Source organism: Rhamphochromis sp. 'chilingali' (assembly GCF_963969265.1).
Source record: "Rhamphochromis sp. 'chilingali' genome assembly, chromosome: 2".
Lineage (NCBI taxonomy): Eukaryota > Metazoa > Chordata > Actinopteri > Cichliformes > Cichlidae > Rhamphochromis > Rhamphochromis sp. 'chilingali'.
The window spans coordinates 61,266,993-61,292,310 of NC_137930.1; the positions used below are offsets into that span (position 1 = coordinate 61,266,993).

At 40.8% G+C, this 25,318-nt stretch overlaps 2 protein-coding genes across 8 annotated transcripts in view; one reads left to right on the forward strand and one right to left on the reverse strand.

Annotated features, from left to right (window-relative positions):
* Positions 1-151: 151 nt before the first annotated feature.
* Positions 152-21,175, reverse strand: LOC308387645 (ELKS/Rab6-interacting/CAST family member 1-like; the record flags this gene model as incomplete). Of its 5 annotated transcripts, none has more annotated exons than XM_080867824.1 (20): positions 20,995-21,175; positions 19,013-19,777; positions 18,700-18,888; positions 15,553-15,844; positions 13,352-13,479; positions 13,162-13,236; positions 12,917-13,072; positions 11,766-11,933; positions 10,080-10,247; positions 9,842-9,979; positions 9,610-9,750; positions 9,177-9,317; positions 8,878-9,071; positions 7,592-7,727; positions 7,343-7,474; positions 6,284-6,444; positions 5,937-6,084; positions 4,691-4,786; positions 3,191-3,376; positions 152-2,792 (listed from the first exon to the last, which is right to left on the reverse strand). In XM_080867824.1, the coding sequence occupies exons 2-20, from the start codon at positions 19,556-19,558 to the stop codon at positions 2,655-2,657; spliced, it is 3,333 nt and encodes a 1,110-aa protein (XP_080723950.1). In that variant the 5' UTR covers positions 19,559-19,777; positions 20,995-21,175. The 5 variants fall into 5 exon arrangements, 3 of the variants coding, with proteins under 3 accessions (XP_080723950.1, XP_080723949.1, XP_080723951.1); XM_080867823.1 differs by having other exon boundaries at positions 13,162-13,239; XR_013969978.1 differs by lacking the exon at positions 152-2,792 and adding an exon at positions 4,414-4,492 and having other exon boundaries at positions 3,238-3,376.
* Positions 21,176-24,172: 2,997 nt separating this feature from the next.
* Positions 24,173-25,318, forward strand: part of LOC308387624 (serine/threonine-protein kinase WNK1-like) — a 30,410-nt gene continuing 29,264 nt past the window's right edge. For 2 of the 3 annotated variants that reach the window (XM_080867795.1, XM_080867797.1), the window contains exon 1: positions 24,722-24,815. The gene's annotated coding sequence lies outside the window, so the exon portion shown is untranslated. Of the gene's footprint in view, positions 24,362-24,721; positions 24,816-25,318 lie in introns of those variants that run through there. The other variant, XM_080867796.1, reaches the window with a different exon arrangement.

Sequence of the window (25,318 nt, forward strand, 5' to 3'; positions counted from 1 at the left end):
CACTACATGTCCATTATAAGTCTTTATTTTCTTCTGTTAGTCAACTTCCCTCCTCTGTTTCAAAGGTAGGAAGCGATTGGAAAGGAATCAAAGTAGGAATTTAAAATTAAAGGGGAAAAAAGGAAAAAAAAAAGCCCTCATAACAAGAAAACAAGGCTTATAATTTATTTATTTACATACATACAAAATCCAAATAACTCACTAACATGTTGCTTTCTTTTTACACAGTTTGATTCTTGACATGAATAAACAGAAGGCAGTACATCTGTTATACAAATGCAAAATAAAAACTAACACCATGAACTTTGACAGAAGCCCCTTAAGCAGCTCTGTGTTCCACAAACAGGAATTGAGAAAAAGAAATCATTAAGGCAAGGGCAGGGACACACAGGCCAAAGCAAGGGGGGGGGGGGGGGGGGGGGATTCTGAAAAATGCTTTTTCTGTAGTGATGACAGGTTACAGATATTAAGGAGAATTTACTGAGCAAAAAAAACAAGCATCCAAATAACATCTTCCAACACAGGGGGGTGTTTTTGTTTTTTTGAAGTACACCCTCCCTCTCAAATATACCAGTAAATTTACAACATACATAGAAATAAAAAAAAAAAAAAAATCACCCATTTTCAGACGTATACTGGCGCAGTTTCACACTGTTGTGTAACATTGTGTTTCTCTTATGACAGCAGAAGAGCCAGGCGTATTTTTATCCGTCAGGCTCGGTCTGCCTTTGACATCAAACAGCCAAAACCATTGACATAAGAAAAGACAACACTGGAATCTCAGATAATACATTTACATCACCCTCTGGTGAACGATTAGAAATAAAAGTAAGAAAAGTACTCTCCCATCACACAGACACGGTTTGAAACATTTGTAGTTCACACATTATTTTGACACAAGTTTTTTTTTTTGACACTTCTTTCCTCCATTTCTGCTGAGGACGTTAACTCGACAGTCATGTTGTTCAGAGCAGCTTGCCCTTCAAGATTCTGTGCAAACATTCAATGCATATCGATACAGTAAACATTTTATATATTTATATATGTGTTATATTTATATATCTCTATTGAACGCGACTTTCCGCAAATTGTGGCAGTACTGTGTCACACGCGCGCGCACACACACACACGCACATTTTGTCCTGCAGACAAAATAAGACACAATGACAACTGCACTGCTTTAACTTTTCCAATATATATATATATATATATATATATATATATTTTTTTTTTTAAGAGAATGCACAACACCTTCCACCTAGGTACCTTTATTCAGTCACTGCACATGTTAAATATCACGTTATTTACAAACTTATCTAAAAAGTCAAAATCTGCTGAAAAGTGACCTTTCTGGAAATGTAGATGCACTTAGTAATTAAAAACCACAGCCCTGAAGAGTTCAAAAAACACAACAGCAGAGGCATCGCTCGTTTTTGTCAGCGATTCAGTCGACAAACTTAGGATCAGGTGGCCTTTGAGTACCATCTAAAGGAACTTTGGATGAAGACTGAATGTTCAGATTGTAATTTCTTACATCATGCCTTAGCACCAGTATTACAGAGGAATAAATATCCCTGCGTTAGGTCCAGTACTTATCTCTGTGCATGCTCCAAGGCCACTAAAACGTTCGCAAAACAAACATTGCATACCCTATAAACAAGTGGACAAGTGTGCAAAACCATCTAAAACTTATTAATCGTCACCAATAATAAAAAAAGCTTCTTTTTTTTCTTCTTTTTTTTTTTAAATCCTCTCTCTCATCTGTTGAGAACATACTAACTAAAATCTGACCTTTGTTTTATGTCAAAGGTCAGGCCTTGACTCCCCCTCTAATGACCCAGCCACAGACGATGACAGTAACACACCTACATCCTAATCCAAGCTACGTGGACAGACCCAAGGCTTTTGAGAATATTAATGTTGCATTCAGTGTTACTATTCAAGGACCAAACTATTACACAGATCCATGGTTTACCCACTGGGCCCAGCTCCTCTCCGCTCCCTCGAGATGTAGCAGCTCCCCAGTTCTCCAAGACCAAAAAAGTGCTTTCCTGTCCAGAGCAACAAATAAACTTACTACTTCAACTTGAAAGTTCTGTGAGAGAAATCCAAGGGGTTAAAGACTGAGATCAAGCCGAGTGCTCCTGTTATCAATAAAGCTATCTAAGGAGAAAAAGGTTGGCAGTATTCTCCGTTGTGTGTAACTATGTGCAAGTCTGCTTTTTTTTCCCCCTCCAAATTCACCCATGTTCAGTTTTTAGTTTCCTTTAAAAAGCAAAAATCAAATTAGGGGTGTTTGCAAATGCTACTTATTTTGCAACAACCGATAGTGTGCTATTGTCTGCCTGACAGTGATGAGGTGTGCACGTAAAATCTATCGGCGGCTGTCGTTACCTGTGTCAAGTGCCATATTTAACAGCACGAACATCCCTAATTAAATTTTGCCAGCCTGACAGATTAACATGTGGGACAGGAAAGCACCCAGAGGTCCTGACAGTTTGTTGCAGGGTAGAATGAGGGACACGAAGAAGAGGAGTCCAGCAAGATGTGATAATGCCCCCTACTTTCTCTTCTCTCCAGGAACCTTTCACTTTTTGGGGGGGTGGAGGTAGGGAGACCTGGACTCAGACGGGTTGTGTCTGAGGTCAGAGTTTTCAGCAAGACTCTTCGAGGGCGTTGACGACCTGCTCCAGGATATCAGGGCAGTAGTCTGCAATCTGCTGGAGAACAGAGTTGGCATATTCCTGCAGCTCTCCGCTCTCCTTCTCACACACCTCCAGCTCCCGCTCCAACTGCAGGAGAAAGGGCAGGAATAGCTTTTTAATAGCATTTGCATTTCTACACAGCCATCAGCACAATTCACAAAAAGGTGCATGTTTAGGTATATCTGAGGTTAAAAGAGGGTTCTTAAACAACACACAGCTGCATCTACTCCATTCCTCTTTTGTCTGTGATCAGTTTTCCCTGCTGCACCTTTTCCATTTCCTTCATGTTAAGTCATGTTACTGCACTGGAAGTGTGTTTGTTTGTCTCTTGAACCGATTCCCTGATTTCCTCTTTGAATTGCCTCGCCACCAATAAAATCTCTCCAAAAGCATATTTTTAATGCTCCCGCAAAATAAAGCTTAATATGTATCAAAGAAGCGGCTCAGAGATGAATGTCACGATGACTTAAGAGTTTCTTCATTACCTGTTCGGCGCTCATTTTCTGGAGGTCCTCCTCCCAGTCTTCAGGGTCGCTGTGGTGGTAGTGAGCGGGCGGCGTGAGCTGGCTGAGGATGCTGGGGTCTCGATCGTGGCAGAGGTCTGTCAGGTGGGCGATGTAAAGTTTGAGCTTACTGCGGTTCTGGGACAGGGCTAGAAGAGGGGGTATCATCTGCAAGATGTGAGGAAGAAGAAGTGAGAAAGGCGATTTGAAGGAAATGGCACGAAAAAAAAAATTAAACGATAAAATTTACCCCGGTTTAAACGGTTGAACAGAATGAAAGGAACCAAGCACGAGACACCACTTGTGTTTAAAAACAAAGAAAGCATAAGCCTTGACATGCATGCCCATCACCAGCTCATATGACAGCCAAAATTCCTGCTAAACCCCTAAAGCTAGAAAAGTGGTTCCCAAATAGTGTTTCAAGCCATGCTGAGATACAGCGAGTCGAGTCCTGATCTGCCCCGCGATTTTATGACGATTGGTTAGAGTAGCAAAGCACTGTACATAATATAAATAATAATGATAGCACATTATAGCAGAGCTCAGTACATCTGAGCAATTTCTACATGTTTGATTTATAACAGCTAGTCATGACAAATAAGTACAGCAAACTAACCACTAACAAAGGAGAAAAACGGTCAGCAGACAGTATCATTAAAGCCTGAGTGAATGGTGCCCAGTGAGCCAAGAGAGGCACTTAGAAACAAAACATCCCTTCTGAGAGAAGCTTGGCTGTGCCATAAGAGTCTGGGCGTTTTTGGGGTTTTTTTTGGTGTGTCTTTGGCATTTAAAAAAGAAAGAAAAAGAAAGCCACTCTGACAGAGTAAAGATTTGTGCCGCTAAACAAAGTGTCCTACAAAGCAAATAACTAAACCACTGATTAGATCAAGTTTAAAGCCATTATCCAACACCTGTTTGTCTGAGCCAAACGTCAGAAGCCAATCATTAGCATCAGACCAGTGACATGCAAAGCTAAGCTGCTTTCATTTGAAGTGATGACACTCTGGGCGCACGCACACGCACACACACACACACACACACACACACACACACAGAATTCCCCACCCATAAAAAAAAAAAGCAGTATATGAATGCTGAAGCACAGGATGAGTTTGTGAGGAGAGATGTGCATCAAAAGCACCCCACAGAGAAATGGAAGACAAGCAAACATGCCAATGGAGCAACGGCTTTTCATACAAGCTCACCCTTCTGAACAAAATGGCTGAGAGAGAGGGGAGGGGGTGGGCAAAAGGTTGGCTACGCCCAGATACCCTCCTCGTCATCCTGTTAGCCACAAGGTAAGCCAATTGCAGCATTAGGAAGGAACATCTGGTTAGTGTGCAAAACAGACAAGAAAAGTAGCAGCAGAAAACTTCCGAGTTTTAGAGAGCAAGCCGTGAGTTCAACCTTACTTACAGACGTGGCCACAAATCGACTGAAGAAAAATTTAGCAAAGCAGTTTATGGCAGTTAAGAAAACTACCTGATCTGGAGAGGGTTTGTGATTCGTTTGGTCAGGTGCAGTCTTCAGATGGTCATCCTCGTAGTTGTCGGCCATCAGCTTCATCCTGTTCTGGGTCTGCAAATTGTTAAAAACATCCAACTAAGATGAAGAGGAAATCGTAATTATGGCCAAGGTTTTATAGCTAACTGCTGAAATCTTGGGAGTACAGCCTGAAAACAAATTGTTAACAGGATAAATCTAATCTTACTTCATCATTTAATGAACACTGCCTGGCTCAGTTTTCACCACTGTGCACAGACGTCATTTGCATGTTATTGTACACACACACAGATGCGTGTGGAAACAGAAGGTGCACCAGGAAGTAAGAGCAAATGAGTCTGATTTACCATCTAAGACGACATAGTTTCTCTTGCTATTTACACTCATTGAATTCCTCTCCCTAGATCATCTCAGATTTGTCCCAAGAAATTCCAAAGATTCAGATGATGGAGATGCGACATCAACTCATGCTATGCAGGGTTTGATAAAACAGGCAAGTTCAACATGGACAGGCTCCAACAGGCATTTTCAGACTGGCATATAAAAAGAAACCAGTTTGGTTGACAGCGTGTGTTCAGTTTAACCTGTAGTTATTTCAGTTTTTGCCAAATTAAAAGTAAAAATTTTAAAGATATCTGCTCCTCACAGGTAGAAACACTACAAGCATATGCAAGCACAGTGAGGAGAGACAGGAATGTGGGGAGACAGAATTCTTTGCCACACGTCTTTCTCAACTCTAACCCGAGCTGCTGCATTTCAGCCATTTGGCATATGGTCATCTGGCACTGGCATCCCAAGCATGTGATTTCAAAGACTAATTAACAGATTGAACTAAGATGAGCTCTAACGTGCACATCTGCTCAGTAATTATTAATGCCACAGTGCTTTTAGTGTGAAAGTCAGACCTAAATATGAGTAGTAGTAGTAGTGAAAGAAAGGTAGAGCCATTCACTTTAACTAACAATACATGGTAACACCCGTTTCTTTGTGCTTAAAAACACAGCTGCAGCACATTCTAGACATAGACAGTTTTACTTCTAATCCATCAGTTTCATAGAGCTTTTACTTTTTATTTAAAGAAAAGATCAAAATTATTTCCCCATCAGTCCTGTGAGGATTTATTTTCCTGCATATAGCAGCTGGAAACCTGGAAAAACTTCTGGTACCAGCGTTACATCTTTCACTCCATCACCCTCTCTGTGAACACCATCAGCCCCCTCCTCACCTGCTGCTTGAGCTGCTGCACCAGTCTGTCTTTCTCCCGCTTCAGCTGAGCCACTTCGTCCTGGGTCTTCTTCTTCTTAGAGGATGACAACTCCAGTAGTGCAATGTTAGCGTCTTTCTCGCTAATAGCCGCCAACAGCGCCTCCTGCCTGTTAGGTGGAGATGTAACAATGTGGCATTTACCCACAAAAGTAAATAGCTCGATTATCATTTATTATTCATTGCACAACATTAGCCTGCCATCTGGGAAAAGCCAGAATTGGATGACATTTTACAAGATTAAGGCGGTGATCAATAATCCAGAGTCTATGCAATCCCACTGTGTGTGTGTGTGTGTGTGTCTCTTACTTCATCTCCAGCACCTCCTCCAGGTGTTTCCTGCGCTCGGCTCTCAGGGTTGTGAGGTGAGCCTCTTTCTCACACAGAGACTGCTGAGTGGAGGCCAACTTAGCCCTCATGGACTCAAGCTCCTGCTTCACCTTCTCCATGGCCCCCAGCAGCTCCTCCATCTGGGAACACCGACACACACACACACACACACACGCACACACACGCGCACACACACGCACACAAACAGCTCAATGATGATTGGAGTGGATTACCTGAAATCCACCAGAGAAAAGGATGGAGCTTTTTTTTCCAGAAAAGACACTGGATGATTTGTCAGTCTCTTATAAGAGGGAGGGACAGCAGAATTCACGTGGTCTGATGGGAAGGACTAGGGATCAAGACTGGATTTCATTTACCTGTTATTTAATTTAAACAGGCACTACAGTTATTCCTTATTAAACATTTACTTAATCACAACAGACTAAACAGGGGAATTAATGAATAATTCATGCTCGAAGTAAAAATGTACTTGGCTTTGGATTTCATTAAAGTGAAAACTTTAATGAGCATCGTTTTAAAAGCAAACAGCAGGTAAACAAAGGCGCATAAATTACATGGGCTGGAAACAACACCAGCACATTTCACACACATGCAGTCCCTCCAACAATTACTAAAACTTGACCCATGTATCCTGTGCAGGGTTGTTGCATGAGACTGCATGAACTGTAGAGGTGTTGCTTTTATTGTGTCCACCCCCTGTAAGAGTCGCTGCTCACTGACACATACTGGGCTCATACCTTAGACCACTTAAAGTTGGCGAGGTTGGACTCATGCATTGCTTTGAGTGAGTGCTTCTGAGAGGCGGTGTGTAGCGGAGAAAAAAACAAAACAAGAGAAAATGACAAGCAGAGATGAAAGAAGAGGAAGTAAGAGGACGGACAGGCAGAGAGGGAGAGAAAGGATGAGCGACAGCACAGTGGCAGCAGAAAAAGGCGACAGAGGAAGAACTGCAGTTTCTTTTAACCGTGCGGTGCTGGGTCATAAATATTGCTTTGCTATATTTGTGTGTTTGTGTACCTGTTTCTCCTGAAGTGACCTGGCAGCCTCCTCCTGTGCGAGCACCATCTCTCGCTCAGCAGTGATTTGAACGCTCTCTCTCAAGGCCTCCTCCAGCTCCTCTATGCGCTCTGTCTTTTGGCGTAAAGTGTCCTTCACAGTAGAAGAAGGAAGGAGATGTCAGATTCGCCCAGTTGTACCCTGACTGAGAAAGGCAGTAGCATTCCTACAGAATTTGCACAGTGCAGATCATCCACAGGCAAGCCTCACCTTCACCTGCTGGGAGTTCTCAGACAGGTTGTCTTCCCTCTTCCTGGCTTCCTCCATAAGTCGAGCATTCCTGCTCTTCTCCACCTGCTCTTTGTGCTTCAGTGATGCCACCTTCTTCGACTGATCCTTCATTTGCCTACAGGAAGTCAGTTACATTAGATATTCTATTTGGAGCAAGAGGACAAATCAGACCTCATTTTGGGCTCCAGTTCCTCTAGAACAGTGAAAATGTGTCTTACACACAAGTGAACAGCAAGCATTTTCAAGATATAGCGCTGTATTTTACCACTTTGAGCTTACGGATGCGTGACACAGATGGCTTATCCATAACTAAATAAAGGAACTCATGCAAATAAAGTCATGGGACCAAAAACAAATATTGTATATTAGGTATGTGCTTGATGACTCAGACATTCCCACGTTACAATTTCTAGGTCATTAATCGTTGTACACCAAGTAAATGTAGTTGATTCAAATATGGACATAAAGAGGTATAATTTGCCATTTTAAACAAACATTCACAATCTTACAGACTTGCTTGGGTGAGATTTCAGGCATCATTTTGACTTTGAGTGAAAAAACAAACAAACAAACAAACAAACCCAAAAACAATAAAGCAAAAAAGGAAAAATGAGCCTGAGCAGAAGTAAGAAAAAGACAACTGCTTGCAGCTCCACAGGAAGAGAGAGAGAGAAATGTGTCAAGGTGAGGAGGAGAGAAAAGCATTGTCACTAACCTTGAGGCCAAACTGGCGGGGTGGGAAATTTCCAATGAAAAGACAAGAAAGCAGTAAAGAGAAAAGCAGACTCAGACTAAGAGAATAAGCAAACATGGAGAACAAGACAGAAGGGGTTTCACTCATAAAATATCAGCTCACGGATTATGCAGCATCTTTTCTGGATCTAACAAGGTCATGTTACACAAAATAATAATAAAACAATTGCAGGAACATGAAAAGAAGCTGCCTGTTGCTGAGCATGTCAACACTGAAACAAACCACCTCACAAAACCTCAAACACCAGCTTTCAAAGCACTCCTGCCAGGATGTCAAATGGCAGAAAGCCAATTTAGACTGCTTTTAATGTGCCAGCCACAACAGTCTCTACAGCGATACCACGTCAGATGTTTACATCGCATGCGACGAACAAAGGTCAGAAGTCCCGGAGACAAACTGTGGACCTACATTATACCTCATTAAATACTTGTTATACACATTTATATGGTGCATCCACCCTTGAATATCCACCACATGTACACATGCACACTGACAAGATCCACAAACCCACCTCTCCAGCTCACTGATCTTTTTGTCTTTGTCATTTTTCTCATTCTCCATTTCTCTGAGTATCTCCAGGAGGCGGTCCACTTCAGCTTGAGCTTTCCCAGAATCCTCTCTGTGGCGGGCCACTTCCTGTTCGAGGTTCCTAATGCGCTCAGCCAGCTCAGTGTTGGCTTGAGCTTCCAACGCTGCATTCTGAGCCTGATGGAGAACAAAGGCTGTAGTTTAGACATTTCAGGCCACGTGAGGTGCCTGAAGCTTTATTTAATGTATTTGTATTTAATACGTATTTAATGTATTTCTCACTCTCTTAAGTTGATTCTCCAGTTTGAGGCACTCTTCCTTCTTCTGTTCCAAGGCAATCTCAAAACTCTTGAGTCTGGAGTCTTTCTTCAGCCCTGAGGAGGCCAGGGAGGAGGCGTGCTCCTTTAGGTCCAACAGAGAGGTCTGTGTACGTACACACACACACACACACACACACACACACACACACACACACACACACACACACACACACACGTAAAGGTGAATCCATTCCAGCTTTAACTAACAGAGCATCAGACTAAGAATACATTAACACCAATGCAGGCATCCATGCCTCAGTGCAAAGTTAGGACTAACAGGGGGGAAAAAAACAACAAAAAACTGATGCCCGTGTCTGACAGCACTGTTTTATTATATTAATAGAATCACAGTAAACAAGAGTTTGCCTGTGTGTTTTTTTGCATATGTTTCTCACCTCTCTGTCTGACAGGTCTCCCTGCAGTAAGCTCAACCTTTCCTTCAACTCTTTCAGCTCCTTTTTGGTACATTCAAGCTCCTCCGTCTTCTCCCGGTCGTCTCTATCTCTCTGCTCTTTTAGACGCTCGATGATCCGCTCCTATAAAGAGGTGGAGGAAAGAATCAAGCAAGATTCTTATACAGATTATCAACTATTATGGACTAATACAAGTCTGCAGAAATTAATCCACCTTTTCTGCAAGAGATTCCTCCAGTGTTGTGAGAGCAGTGTCAGTATTGGAAGTGTCAGCCTGCAAAGACTTTACTCTCTCCTTCAGGCTGCTCATCTGCTTCTCCTTGTCCCTCAGTTGTTCCTGCAGGTTCTCGATCTGCAGTGAAAACACAAGTAACCATCAATAAAATTGATCTTGCGTTGGACACATATTGCCATTTCAAAAATAAGATTGCACTATTCTCTGTTAACGTTACCTTCTTCTGAAGCACATTGATCTTGCGCTCCTTAACTTCCAGCATATCCTTAAGGTCGTGGATTTCCCCATTGAGGGTTCCCTTCTCCTCTGACATTTCTTGTATCTGCTTGCTCTTTTTATTCAAAGTTGCTTCCTTCTCTTCCAAACGCAGGCGCAAGGCATCCACCTAGATAGACAAGATGGGTTAGCAGTTTACGGACATGAACTACAGACGTGTCCTGCTACAAGTTAAAAATGAGTGTGGACAAAAGCAAAGATTTAAACTTCTGAGGAAGATTTCAGAGTGGTGTTGTGTTTCTGAGATAAAAAATACTATTATTTTACTATTTCCATGTCATTGTTTATTCAGTACCTATCAATGTTTTGAGATACGAGGTGTGCCTGTTTATCCAGATTTTAAAAAATAAAAATCAAGCTTGGTTCAGGAAAGAAAAAAAAAAAAAGAAGCTGCACAGTCACCCAGTTAAATTATGCAATCGGTGTGAATGGTTATGAGTCCGGTGTGTAAAGGCCTCTACAGTCTATACCAGGGGTCAGCAACCTTTAACACCCAAAGAACCATTTGGACCCGGTTTCTACGGAAAAGAAAACACTGGGAGCCGCAAATACTTTTTGACATCTAAAATGAAGACAACACTGTGTATATTGGTTTTTACCTTTATGCTTTAATTAATTAAAAAGCTGAACTCAAATTATCCATGTAGCAAACAAAAACTGTGAGCCGTCATCCCTTCTGGGCTATCGGAGTGTAGCGGAGCCTTGACCAGAATTTTAAAAATAATTGGAAAAAAGCACTATGCTCCTAAAAAATTAAAAATAAATATTAAGTATCTGCATAATATTTATTTTACCTGGTTAATGTGCTTTGCGGGGCGTGACGTACCTGAGTGGCATCCGCAATCACGCCTCACCGGCTTGTTCTCTCTGCTGTTGTTTGTATGTGTCGGGCTGTGAGCTGCAAAGCTACAGCCGGCTGTGTGTGTGAAAAGTGGTCAATAAAGAGATGCTGAAGAGCATGTTCATGTAAACATCGTTGGGTCTGCCGTGATATGTTTACAATCGGACTTCTGCTCCTGAACCTCTGTGCACAGTGCATGCTGTACGATCGGGGCTGTACAAAGTCACTTTCCTCTTTACGCAGGACTGTAAGCTGTTATCTGTGAGGCGTGAGCGGTGTTTGTTTTTAGCATAGATCATGGTGGAGAATAGTTGTTCACATACGTATGTGGATCCGAAGATCGACACTCCACAAATTAGGCATACTGGTAGGCCACTCTCGTCAGAAGTAAATACAAATGAATCTGCCCAGGCATCATTAAATGTTGTATTTTCTTCAGATATTTTTCTTTTCTTACATTTCTCCATACTTGGCCTACCTGGGGTTGAAGGTCTCAGTAAATGCACGTCATTTCGGCAGGTATACCGGCTTCCCTGAGTGTGACGCTTATTTTGAGCGACGAAAAATAATAAAATATAACTTTATTTTTATTTTTATATTTCAAGATCAGAATAATCTTCCAATTTAGAACTAACACAAATAAAATACACTTCAGTTAGATTTATTTTTCCAAACCATGCAGAGCCGCAATATAAGGACTAAAGAGCCACATACAGCTCCGGAGCCACAGGTTGCCGACCCCTGGTCTATACCAATACAGTGGGTGAGAAAGTATGGATACTCTACCTCCGTCTGTAAGATGGCAGCCCGCTGCTCTTTGGCAGTGAGGGATTCCTTGAGGACTTCAATGTGTTGCTTGCTGTCTGAGAACTGGTTGGTAAGCGTCTCCAGTTTTGTCTGCAAACCGAGCAGCTCGGTGTCCTTCCTGGAGAGGTCCTGCTTCACCTGCTCCATCTGAAAAAAGATTAGCCCGAGCGCAGAAAGAAAGAGGAAGGGTTGGACTAATTGTAAAATGGTAAATTGATTCTTATATAGCGCCTTTCTACTGGCGGAGCACTCAAAGCACTGTATACAACGTGGCTCACTCACCCATTCACACAATGACTTTCTATCTACCAATCACAGACATTCAAGTTGGGGTTAGTTTCTTGCCCAAGGATACTTGGCATGCAGATCAAACCTTCTGATCAGTAGATGGCTAGCTCTACCTCCCGAGCTACTAGGGGTGGGGGGAAAAATCGATACTGTGTAGTATCGTGATATTTTGTTTGCTAATAATGTATCGATACAGGGACAGCAGAAATCGATATTTTGTTACAAAAAAAGTTTTTGTGGACTGGAACATGCTCTGACTTCAGAGCATGTTGATCAGCTCCTTTTTCTGAGCAAGAATCCTGACATTCCTTCACTGTCCAAATGTGTTTAACTTTTTTTTTGGCAGCAATAAACATATTTTATTTTAAGTTTAAAACTTTTTTATTTAATGTAAAATTATACTTTGTTTTAATTTACTTTCAAATTCTTCAGTTGCTAAATGGGCTGCATAGTTTTCATAAATTGCATAGTTCAGAATAGCTATAATTGTACCAGATGGTTGCATTCAGTTAAGTTGGACTAGACTGTAATACAAACCGTTCAGTTTGTCAACAATAAAACTGACTGAAATGAGAGAAAGACTGAGTGTGAGACTTTGATATTAGATAAAATGAATATTGATAAAGTTTACCTTTATGTACAGAATCTCAATATCGCAAAATATTTTTAAAAAATTGCAATAATATCGTATCGTGCGTTAAGTATTGTGATAATATCGTATCGTGGGATGTATGGTGATTCCCACCTCTACAAGCTACAGCTACCGTGAGAAAAAGGTAGTTTCTAGGGTTTTATGTGTGAACACAAAAAAAACCCATAAGAATTATTACACAGTCTCTGACCTTGTTCTTCATGAACTTTGTGTGACTGCGGTAAACCTCCATCTGCTTCATCTCTTCTTGACGCTCTTCACAGCTCAGAAGTCCATTCGATTTCAGCATTAGCAGCTCCTCCTCCATGTCCCTGAGGCTCCGCTCCATTGAGTTGATTTTTGCATCCTGGAGTTAATGGAAAAAGGTTATCACCAATAGCATGTTGTCACCAATACACTATAAACACACACACATTTCTCTATCTAAATGTTCACCTTCATGTCAATGACAGTTTGTAGGGCCTTAGTTTTGGTGGACTCTGGAGTTCCTTCATACCGACGGTGCAGCTCCTGCTGTGTCAGATGTAAAACACGGTTGATGAATATCGATATCTTACCAATCAAACCAAATATGATGGAAAGCCTTAAAAGTAATGCATGCCAAAATTAATAAACTGGAGATTACCTCTCTCAGAGCAGTGATCTCCCTGTCTCTCTGGTCCAGCAAACTCTCAAGGTGATGCCTGTGCATTTCTGCATCAGCCAGTCTCCTTGTCCTCTCCTGGTCCTCCTCTGATGCCTTGGCAGATGGTCCTAACACAGCAAACATAACAACTTGTTACAATTCTGATGTATGTAAAAAGACTATTATGAAGTCTAGATGTTTACAACAGCCAATTGTGTTTAACTCTCAGAGACAAACAAAGAAACAAAAGCACACAATTGTTTAGCAGGTAAGGATATCCGAGGATAGACGCTGCACATCTACTGTAAAAGAAAAACCAAACAAACAAAGCACACAACATTGAACCTAATGGGCAGTGTAATTTAACTTACTGAACCCCTGAAGCCTTAAAAACCTGCCATCCTAAAAAAAAAAAAAAAAAAAAAAAAAAAAAAAATCATAGCGAATGCTGAGGGAAGTAGTGTGCAGAGGTCACCAACTTTCTGCAGAGTCAGTCACTACAAACCTCCAAACTTCATGCGGCATTCAGATTAGCTCGAGCTTCATGGAATGGGTTTTCATGGCCAAGCAGCTGCATCTAAGCCTTATATCACCAAATGCAGTGCTATAATGCATGCCGCCATTGGACTTTAGGGCAGTGGAGATGTGTTCTCTGAAGTGATGAATCATGCTTCTCCGTCTGGCAATCTGATGGTCTGGGTTTGTGGATGCCAGGGGAACGGTACTTGTCTGACTGCATTGTGCCAAGTGTAAGGTTTGGTGGAGGGGGTATTAGGGCATGGGGTTATATTTTAGGAGATGGGGTCAGCACCTTAGTTCCAGTGAAAGGAACTCTTAATGCTTAGTACACCAACACATTTGGACAATTTCATGCACCCAACTTCGTGTTTGGAATCATGTTCTGTTGCAGCATGATTCCACAGCAGTACACAAACCAAGGTGCAAAAAGACACAGATGAGCGAGTTTGGTGTGGAAGAACTTGACTGGCCTTCAGAGTCCTGACCTAAACCCGAGAGAACACCTTTGGGATCAATCAGAGCGGAGACCTCAGTGTTTGACCTCACAAATGTGCTTCTGGAAGAACGGTCAAAAATTGCCATAAACACACTCCTAAACCTTCTGGAAAGTATTCCCAGAAGAGTTGAAGCTGTCATAGCTGCAAAGGGTGTGCTGACATCATATTGTATGAACAAGATCGTATGTGTTTGAAAGCAGACAAGTGAATGTTTTTGGCAATATAGTGTAGTTTCTAGCTCTAAAAACAAGCACCAAAGGTAGAAGTGCCTTAAACCTGCCTATCTATTCTATCCCTCCAAGCAAATTCCCCCTTAAATATTTCCCTTGTAATTACTGTCATCTATTAGACTCAAAAGGGAGGATAAAGCAGGATATGAGTTGCTAACCTGTGAACATACAGTCATCTTCAGATTCGCCGCCTCACTCATGTCCAGTTTAAAAACAAGATGACGGTCAGTTCGAAGACTTCCCAACAGAACTTTGTAACTTTGTTAAGCAACAGGTGACATTATGGAGGTGACATCCATCTTTTACATACAGTCTGAGTGTTTCACCGCACCTGTTATAGGACACCAACCGTTCTGGGGACTGGCCTGAGTGTTTATACTGTGCAAAAAAAAAATCTAGTTATGATTGCCCTGTTAAAATGAGCCCAGAGTGAGTACATATGTGACAGGAGTTTAAAAGAAAGCCCCAAAACTGCTGAGGGTTCAATGGGTTTAAGCTTTTTCTGGAAGGAGTTTTAGGTTTCTTTTAATTTCATGTACCTTTGGGTTCTTCAGATTTCATGTCCTTTGTATTTACACCCTAGGGAAGACGGCATGCAATTACTTTTTAAAAACACCTGAGCACAGGCTTGGAGTGTCTTTAAGCTCCTGCTTGAGTTTAAAGGAGAAATCATGTCTAGAAAATGGAGCAGTGAATGCCACAATTGACCTACAGCTGTGTGAGCATTAAAGGAGCTGAGGAAAATAGGCTGGGACAAGTGGTAACCTGAGACCTACTGAGTAATAAAATGTTAATGGATGAATATGATTGGCCTACAGTTTCAAACAGTTTATTTGTTTCCTAGTGAACCCTATACATGAACCAGAAGACATGCAACAAACAGCTAAACAGTCATTAATAATCAATCAACTGTAAACTTCATTAAACTATTTTGGTTTTTCCTGCTTAAACCCACCTTTGCTCTGCAGCATTTCCAGTAGTTTCTTGATGGACTCATCTCTGGCTGCCAGGGTCTGCTTCTGTGTGTCAATCCTCAGCTCCATCTCCTCCAGGGTCTTCCGAAGAAGGAAGAGCTCCTTGGCCTGCCTCTCATGCTCACCCTGTAGCCGTCGGTAGTTCTCCTCTGTAGGTTCGGATGTCAGGGCCAGGTCCCTTCCTTGACTAGCAGGATCTTGCTGGAGCAGCTGGTTCAGGTCCCTCTGGATCCTTAGCTCATCTTGGAGAGCCTGAACAGTCATCTGGAGATGCTAGGGACAGGGGAGAGACACACATATAACTGCTGACAATTACTGGTTCTACTCTTTGTTCTCTAGCCTTTATTGCAAGGCTATTTATATGACAAGGGAGACGAGGTGAAAATTTTATTGATTTTATGAATGATGCACGGGCTACTTTCTGGGAATGGCTCCTGGTAGAGTATTGCGTTGCATCCAGCCAAACAAAAACTAATCATAACTGAAAATTCAGCAGCGCCACAACTTATAGATCCAAAACATGGAGGCTTTCTGAGCATTGTTGCAATTCATGGCCAGAGAGATGCAAGTGGTGAAACACAATAAGCCCCGTATAGTATTGCATTGTTTGTGGCATCTGACGCCACAGACTCTTGGCAGAGTTGCTGTGAGACAGTAACACAAGGCTGTGTTACACTCTGGTCTGAACCAGCTGCGAGCATTTTCAGATGACAGAACAAAGAGAGAAGTCAGTGTCTGCCTCCCTTCGTATCTCTCCATCCTCCACCTCCCGCGCCCCCTCCCTTTCCTTCCTTTGTTATTCCCTCCTTCCACCAGCAGTCTACACTCCTTCTCTACCTCCCTCTGATACTCTCACCTCTCTTCTCACTAACCATCCCTTTCCATCACCCTCTCCACCCCGTGACTAAGGCTGACTCACTGCTGTGACTGCACCGATCCACCCCCCCGACACAACAGACGCACACACATGGGGAGATGCATGTGCGGACAAGAACTGACACACACACACACACACACACACACACACACACACACACACACACACACACACACACACACACACACACACACACACCTCCCTTCCTCAGCCCCCATATTCTCACTCTCTTCTGAGAAAAGACAAGAGTTAGGTGTCTGAAAGAGCACAAAACATTGCGGTTATATGATGCACTTTCTAAATTGATATAACAAGAAGTCAACACATCATCTACAGCTTATCTTCCACACTGGATAATGTGATACAAACATTTTGTGTAACTTAACTCTGTGGCACCGCCATCACCACATCCAATAATTAAACATCTTTGGCAAATCTCACAAAAAAAGCAGCGTTTAATCAATGCGGCAAGGAATCATTAACAAGAAATAACTGGTGATTATTCTATTATTATCTGACTTAATGTAGGGGATGAAGATGGTCAATTCACACTACAACATATGGCAGTATATAACATTAATATTACAACAGCAAACAAAACAGAGGAAGAACAAAGCAGAGGAAGACTCGCCTGTGGTATGAATTGGGAAACACTGTGTTCAAATTCAAAGTAATCCATTTAAATATATGCATAAAAATGTAGACATCTGCTTAAACAGCTTTACATGAAACTTAAACAAATGCCCTCCAATGAGGACCTGAAGGGAGGCAGCTTACTCTTACAGACAAAAAGCAAGTAGCAATAATTTAAATCATATGCTTTTAAAAGCAAGACAGGTTTCAAGTTATAGTTAAGTAGCATTCCTCTCATTTTTCTGCAAGCGGAAAATCATTCACACCACCTACACCTCACAATTTTTAAAAGCGATAACTAATTAAAAATATCTATGGTTAAATTTCTGGCAGTTTATTTTCTCGACAAAACTAAAATCATATTCAGTCAACCTTTTTTTAGTTACTCTCTGGTCACCTCCTTAAAATGGCTCCACTTTAAGAACCACCAACGTAAAGTTATCTTTAGGCCTAAGACTAAGATCTACGCAAGTAGTAGTTAGGGTTAAGGTTATAGTAAGTAAATGTAATAAGCGTAAGTTAATGCAAAGAGTCAGTACACTGCTGTGTGCATGTTTGCGTGTCCATGCTTTCCATTGCACGTGTGCCAGTGTGGGAGGCGGAGGCAGACATACAAAAGCAGACATCTTTAAATTAAAGCACTCGCTGATTACGCAGTGCTAGTCAGGCATTACTGGGAATTAGTCCAGAGTGTGATTCTGTGACTCAGCAGGAGTGAAAACAGCAAATTATACAGGTCTGCCCACCCATTAAGAACCACAGTGAAACAAAGACGATGCCTCTTCATTAACGAAACCCAATTTGCACGAGCCCAACAACCTACCGTAGAGTATTTAAAAAGACCTTATCTGCACTTATCCAATTACACTTTTAGATTTTAAACCATAGAACCATCCTATGCAAAGTTTGTCGACACTACACTTATTTATTAAGAAAGAGGGAGTCGAGACAGAAATACCTGCTTAGATGAACTCCTATTTAACGGTGCCAAAATATGTACGGTGTATTGCTATATACTTAGTTTTAACAGGTGTAGGTCACAAAGGTGTGATTGCTTCACTAAAATGTTGACAAAAAATTTAAAAAGAGAGATTTGATAAAATCTTCAAATTGCATATATGCAGTATGTGATGATTAGTGCTTAGTTAAACATCTAAACACTAATCATTACATACTGCATAGACGCAGTATTAGTAAATTGTAAATTGCACTATTTGCAAAGCCCTCCTTTATTATTGCTACCTTTTGTAATGTTCTCATCTCTTCTTTTTTTTTTCCTCGCACATTTTTCATCCTGTTCCTCAGATGAGACTTCCACCCTTTTTCATCTAAAATGCACAAGCATATAGCTGCATATAAGAGGATTAACTAGATGCTCAAAAACTGTCACTAACCTATGCAGAGAGAGAACAAAAAGAGAAAAGCATTTGTACTAAAGCGGACACACTGCTTGAAATGCTTTTTTCCCCCCTCCTCAAACATGTTAAGCTCTGGAAGTTTGGCAAATCTATCCAGACTGAGAGACATCATATGATGAAATTAGAGGGAAAACCCCCCAAAACAAAACAAAAAACAAAACAGAGGCTAAAAGTCTATTTAAGCATTAAGCAACGCTCACCTGTGCTTCATCTTGAATAACACGATACTGTTCCTTCCAGACGGCGATCTTGGATGCCTCATCTTTTCTGAGAGCTCGCTCCTTTTTTAATTCTGGACTCCAGAAGGTCTTAATAGAGTTCATGGAGGAGCTGAGTTTGCTTTCCTTAACTTCCACTTCTCGCCGCAGCATCTCATTCTCCCGCAGAACCTGAGAACGCAGGATAAATGGTAGGTACATGACAACCCAACATATGACCGGTGAATGCCATAAATTAACCTCTTCATCAAAATTTCAGAATTGAGAAAATCGTGGGAAAAAACTGGCAAAGTACCTCTTTGAGTTGGGCCTGCAGGTCAAGTATGGTATTGTCCCTTGCCTGCCTTAGAGAATGGGGCACTGTGGAGGCCATGTGGTGATCTCCAAAAGCTAGGGCATCTCCAGCCATCATGCCTGCTGGTAGCACAGCATTGGCAGGCACTGTGGTGGAGATATTAGGAGTACTTGCTGCTACAACTCCACTGCTGCTACCTCTCGACCCATAAGTCACCCTCTGTCTCCCCATGGTGGTCACTGTGCCACCAGTTTTGGGAAGGTGGTCACCTCCCATGGTGACCTCATTGTCACTCAGGTACATTGGTCCTGAGGTGGCATACGCAGCATTGAGGGACTGGATGTTCTCCATTGAAAGGGTCTTGCCTCCTGCTCCTCCAGGACCTCCCCCACTGCCTCCAGTGCTGTTGGTACGCCGGTGCCCCATCCGAGGAGAACGGGGGAGCCGAGGGGAACGGCCAGATCCCTGATTACCAGTACCACTTCCATCTCTTCCTCCGCTATGGTTTGTATCCCCTCTGCCAACAGAGCGAGCACTACCGTACATTTTTGACTAAATAGAAGGGAGGCACTACCAAATCTGAAGAACAACCCTTAGTATCTGGTTATATCGTTATGAATTTTACTAGTGTTAGAGATCCAGCTTAAACTGGTGAGCACAATGTTCATGATACAACAGAGGTCTGAAACACTCCACTCTCAGGGGTTGCTGATGCTAACAGACCTCAAAGATAAACTAGCCACTGTTACAAATGAGGACATCAATCTGCAAAGAAAACACAATTGTTCCCAGTTAACTGCATAGCAACAGCACACAAAATAACACATGAATAAAACAACTGAATGCATGCAAAACTGAAAACAGAGTACCAGTACAGACTGAAGGTTTCACTGTCTTAACTGAATACCTTCCTGCAGTACAGACAGTTACGCAACTGTACACAGTCATGTCTAAGAAGAAAATTCTTCTAGTGAAGGGTCCTTTGGAGCGAAATCTTTGCTCTAATCTACTTGAGGCCAAAGGTAGAAGTGATTTTAGGTTAGCTTTCAACAAAATGTTAATCTTGTAACAAGTACTTTCAGGTCACAACCATATAATTTGCACATATAGTCTAATGTTACAAGGTTTTGGTAGTAATGTAATGTGTCTAAGTAGTCTGACGTGTGTGTGTGTGTGTGTGTGTGTGTGTGTGTGTGTGTGTGTGTGTGTGTGTGTGTGTGTGTGTGTATACATACATACATACATGTATGTATATATGTCCACCACAGACATTTATCTTGAGTGTGTTTGGCCTTGCTAACTGCTAATGTCACGTTAACACGCCGGCTAACAGTAAAGCATGACACTTGTGCCTTTAATGACGCTTTAACCCCGTTTGTTAGCTTCTGAGTTTTATATTCCATTGTGTATTTTGCCACCAAAATAAATGCTGGCTCTCCGATTCATTCTTCTAATTTGCTATCGCAATGGATTAAAACTAGCAAGGGAGGGAAGGAGGGGACTGTCCATGCTGGACATTGTGGGGGGAAAAATGTCTGAGCGTGAAAATTTGTATACAAACGGAAATAACAGTTTGTCAGATAGCTGGGTAGATGTTTAATGTGACAAGTTAATCGTAAGTGTCGTCAAAATGTGACACGTTTAACGGGAATCAAAGCTTTTTTTCCTTTTTTTTTTTTGCACAATCCCATCTACTCCGTACGGTGTCTGCTTTGGAGACACCCATATCAAACCATATCCATTTTCCTTCTCCTCAGCTCAACGGTTTTTCATTTCAAGCTACGGTTATTCATTCACCGGTTTACATATATGTAGCTGTGATACTGCTAATTATAAAAGAAAGGGAAATACGACAAACGCTTAACGTTAGCTCGCCGTTACATATGGAGGCTAGTATATCCAATTTATGTGGTCAAGAAGAACCTTTTTTTTTCTCGCTAACACAATAGCCACAGAGGAGAAAAACCCTCCGAACAAACTACCTTTGTCGTTGTCTGGTAGAAGCCAAATCCTTGCTAATAGTGGATCCTCTGTCAAAAATAAGTCAGCTGCAAAAATCGTTCATTTTACGTTAATTCCTCGATAAATGTCTATCAGATTTTCCCATCTTTTCACCAGCAGTACCAGCGGCTCAGGAGAGCCAGGGCGCCTCAGTGACGTCAAGCCTCCGGCGCGCGTTCACGGCGGCCTTCCTCGCCACGCTTGGATTTTAAAAGCGCGGTCACGATTCTACGTTAGAAGGAGGGGACGTGGACAGCAAGAAATTTACCGACATCTCGAAAAATACAAAGCTTTAAATGAACATAAGGACAGAAGTCAGAGGTGAGGGGAGTATTTTGAACTTAAATGCAATGAACATTCACATAATAATAGGAAAAAGTAGTTTACCACCATTTGATAAAGAATCGGTCCTCCTGATATTAACAACAAGTATTATTCAGATATGAAGGTATGATGGGCTGATGATAAACAGAGCATTTTCATTTCGAGTGAAATTTATGAAAGCAAATACATGTGGTAGGTTTAGGGAGTAATCACCAGCAGGGGGCAGGGCATACCTGCAGGAAATGTTTTAATAAAGAAACGTTAATAAAAAAGAAAATTGCAACTCTTCAATTCATCTTACCCATTATGGTTAAAAAGTTAAATATAGCACTTTATAGGCTGCTATTGCAACAAAAGACTAGTGATCAGACTGTTTCTTTCTTTATCAAAAGAGATGTTTAGGACAATGTAAATGGTAAATGTGTAGATTGAATATTACAACTTTATTTACGTATAGAGCTTATACTGTTTATATTATTTTGCAAAATGTTTTAAAAGTCTTACAGGTCATAACCATTTTAGTGAGAATAAAATCCCTTAAAACAGAATACTTTGTGGGTTTATATTCCCCCCCCCCCCCCCCCCCCCCAAAAAAAAAATTACCTGGAATGTCCCCAGGAAATATCGTGTGATGTCTCTTTTAGGTCACGTACAAACGTGACCACAAAAGCTGAAACAAATCTCTATTATAACTATACTTATTACTACATATTTAGGAATATAGGCTAATTTATACAAGAACAATATAAAAGGAACTATTAAATATAGTAGCAACTAGAAGTATGAAAGTGTGTGGGATAAGTCGTGTTTTTCTGTGTACTAAAACATATTTTGGTCCATTGTTCCTTTGTGAGCCTTTCTATGGAAATGGAAATGGAAATTTCCATTTTTCTGTCCCTAACATTTACAGAAATATTGCACTCCACACATGCTTTGGGTGTTACAATTTATTTTTATGTTCAAATAAAATAATATGTTAATTGAACAATTACACCTTCTTGATCCATCAATTTATAGAGATCCAAGCACTACAGGAGTTCTCATCCCCACGGTCAAGTACTGTCGATAAACACCGTGTTATTTTTACTAATTAATTAATTTTACAATTGTAAATGTGATAAACTACATTAGATTGTATGAAAAGGCTATTATTTTGAAAGAAAACACCACAGTGACTTCCTTTTACATATTTCCTAAAGCCTGATAAAGAATTGGTCATGATTGCTCAAGTTTGTAATAATTTTTCTATTTTATTTCACATATTTGACAAGGTAATAATTTTACATCCATTGAATTATGTTACACATCAGAGCTAAAATATAAAAGATTGCATCATACTTAATTACTCATTTCTAACTGTTTTTTTTTTTTTAAATTTATTTATTTTCATTGTTATAGCAAATAAATGGTTGCACAAATGGACAAAAACACAGTTTTAACAAAGGTGAGTGAAAATAATAAAGATAATCTCCTGAAGTATTGCATGATCATTGTTATTATTAGTCTGTCATTCTGTCTACAAGGCTGAAAAATCTGAGGGAAATAAATTCCTAAAAGGGTTTAAAACTGCCAAAAGATTAAGGTAACACATGTGACAAGAAGATAGTCTATATTTATCTCTAAAATACATGTATACAAAAGATATAACCAATCATTAATCTGTCATTTTTCTGGAGATCTAGGCCATCATCGATGACGTAACATATAATGAAATACAGAAATTGATGTGAAAAAAAAATCTAATTACAGATCAAAGAGATCAGGAAATTTCAAACAACATGCACAGTCATAAAAAATAAACTGTTTCCACAGACTTATTTGGACTAATTTCACTTTAGATCAATAGTATGCACCCTCACTGTGTAACTCTGTCAGTGTCAAGACTGTCTGATTTTGAATTTCAAAGTAAAGGCCTTCAGAGATGTCATATATGAGCTATCTTTGTATGAATTTAAAATGCTATTATAAGGAAACTTGCTATTTCCACAGACCGATTGTCAGATTGACCTGATATTAACTGTATAATAATGAGAGGATATGTACTGTGGCTCAAAATTGGAATTAAACATTGACAAGAGGATTTTTCTATATACTGGTGTTCTGAATGCAGGTTTTAAAAAAACCAACAACAACAAAAAACAAAACTCTAGTCAAGAACCGTGGGTAATCAAATTTCAAAGGACGATACTTTTGTCGTTCATTTCAGACTGACTTGACCCAGGTGGTAAACACTGTTGGGGTGTGCACTGTGGATCTAAAGTGAAATTATTATGTTAAAACAGCATATACTTTTCATATTTTATTATTTCTATTTAAATTTGGAATATATTTGTTTTAATAGTATTTTGTTTTTGTTTTCTAGATTTCATTTATGATTTACATATATCATTAATGACGGACTAAATGAGTAGATTGACTTGGAGATCCCTTTAATTTTGAAACCAGACCTTAGTTTCTCTTACCGTAATACCCATAACACAAAACAACGTGGGGGCTGGCTCAATCGTTTCAGTAAAATGATCCAGCTCATTAAATTCAAGGGTGCACATTAGTCCGCTTTATCTTCCCTCCATTTAACCTTTCAGAAATGGGCTCATTTATTGAGGGGCCCTCTGTGTAGTTGTCCATATTGACCTAAGTCTTTTTATTAATTTAAAATCATTAATTAATTTTGAATATGCTTATTACGTATGATTTTAAGGCTTATATCATTTAGTTTCATGGTAAAATCAAAAGCAAATGTAACAGCATCAAAGCCTATCAAAGCGATCGGTTTGTGAGCGTGTGTGTGTGTTATGGTTATGAGGTCATTCTCCGCCGGCGCAGGCGCTTTGTGCTGAAACCGTTTCTCTATCTAACTGCGCTGCTTATTTGAAAAGCGAGCCCCAATAATCGCAGCTTCGGTTCTCACACTGGGGAACGTATCTACCTGACATTTAGCTACACGTGTAATCTACCTGTGTTCTGTTTTTTATCGCTGTGAGGACCGCTGAAACGCCACTGACCGTCACTTGTCTTATTGAGGTAGGTCGCTATCTGCCACCCGGCACAGCTCAACGTTAGCGCTTGGCGAGCTAACCTGCTAGCTACTAGCAATATTAAACTCACAAGCGCTAAGGAGTTAAACTCAGCTTATCATTATCAAACAGAAATTATTTTTTAAATAACGTAAGATAGTCTACCACTCAGCTATGGATATTTGACTTGAGTCAACAAATTCAAACAAACAAACAAAATAAAATCGCTAACTGCGTAATAACAACAACAAACAAGCGCTAATGTTATCAGATGGCGTTAAATTGAATGGAGCAGCCAGGAGGCGGGTCTAAGCGCGTTAGGCCACAAGAAAGACCCGCCTAGCTAGCTTTGAGTAGATGGGTAACAGTCATTGCTTTGGTAGCTGTTCAACCTATTACACCGGTCTAGCGCATCCGGTGTGATGTTAACCACTCGGGGATGGAAACGGGACCCGAATATGGTAAAGTTGCGAATTATAGCTTATTTTTAACGCTTACAGCGGCGTTAAAACGACGAGAGTGGTGCCAGTAATGTGAAATTGTAAATTATTAAAAGGGAATATATTTAAAGACGTGACGCGGAAATTGGTCACCGTCGGTTATCGGTTCCCTGTTAAGGATTAGCCAGCGCCAGCTAACTAGCTGTTTGCTAGCCGTACTCGTTAGCTCGCTAACAAAGAGCCTCTCCTCCTCCTCGCTTTGAACGAGAAAGTCGCTGTAGCTATTTCAAATTGATGTGCTGTCGCACATACGCAATGAGGACAGATGTGTGTCCATGAGAGGATTAAATTAACTCCGACTCATATTGTGTTAATTTGCGCAGCCGTTTGTTTTATTTTTCTGAATGTTATTACAGCCAACGTTATCCGGTTTAGTTCTGACATTATGGTTGCCTGGTCAGGTAATGGCTGCAGCCGTGGCAGGATAAAGATGAATAAGTAACAAAATTTTCAACGCAAGGTTG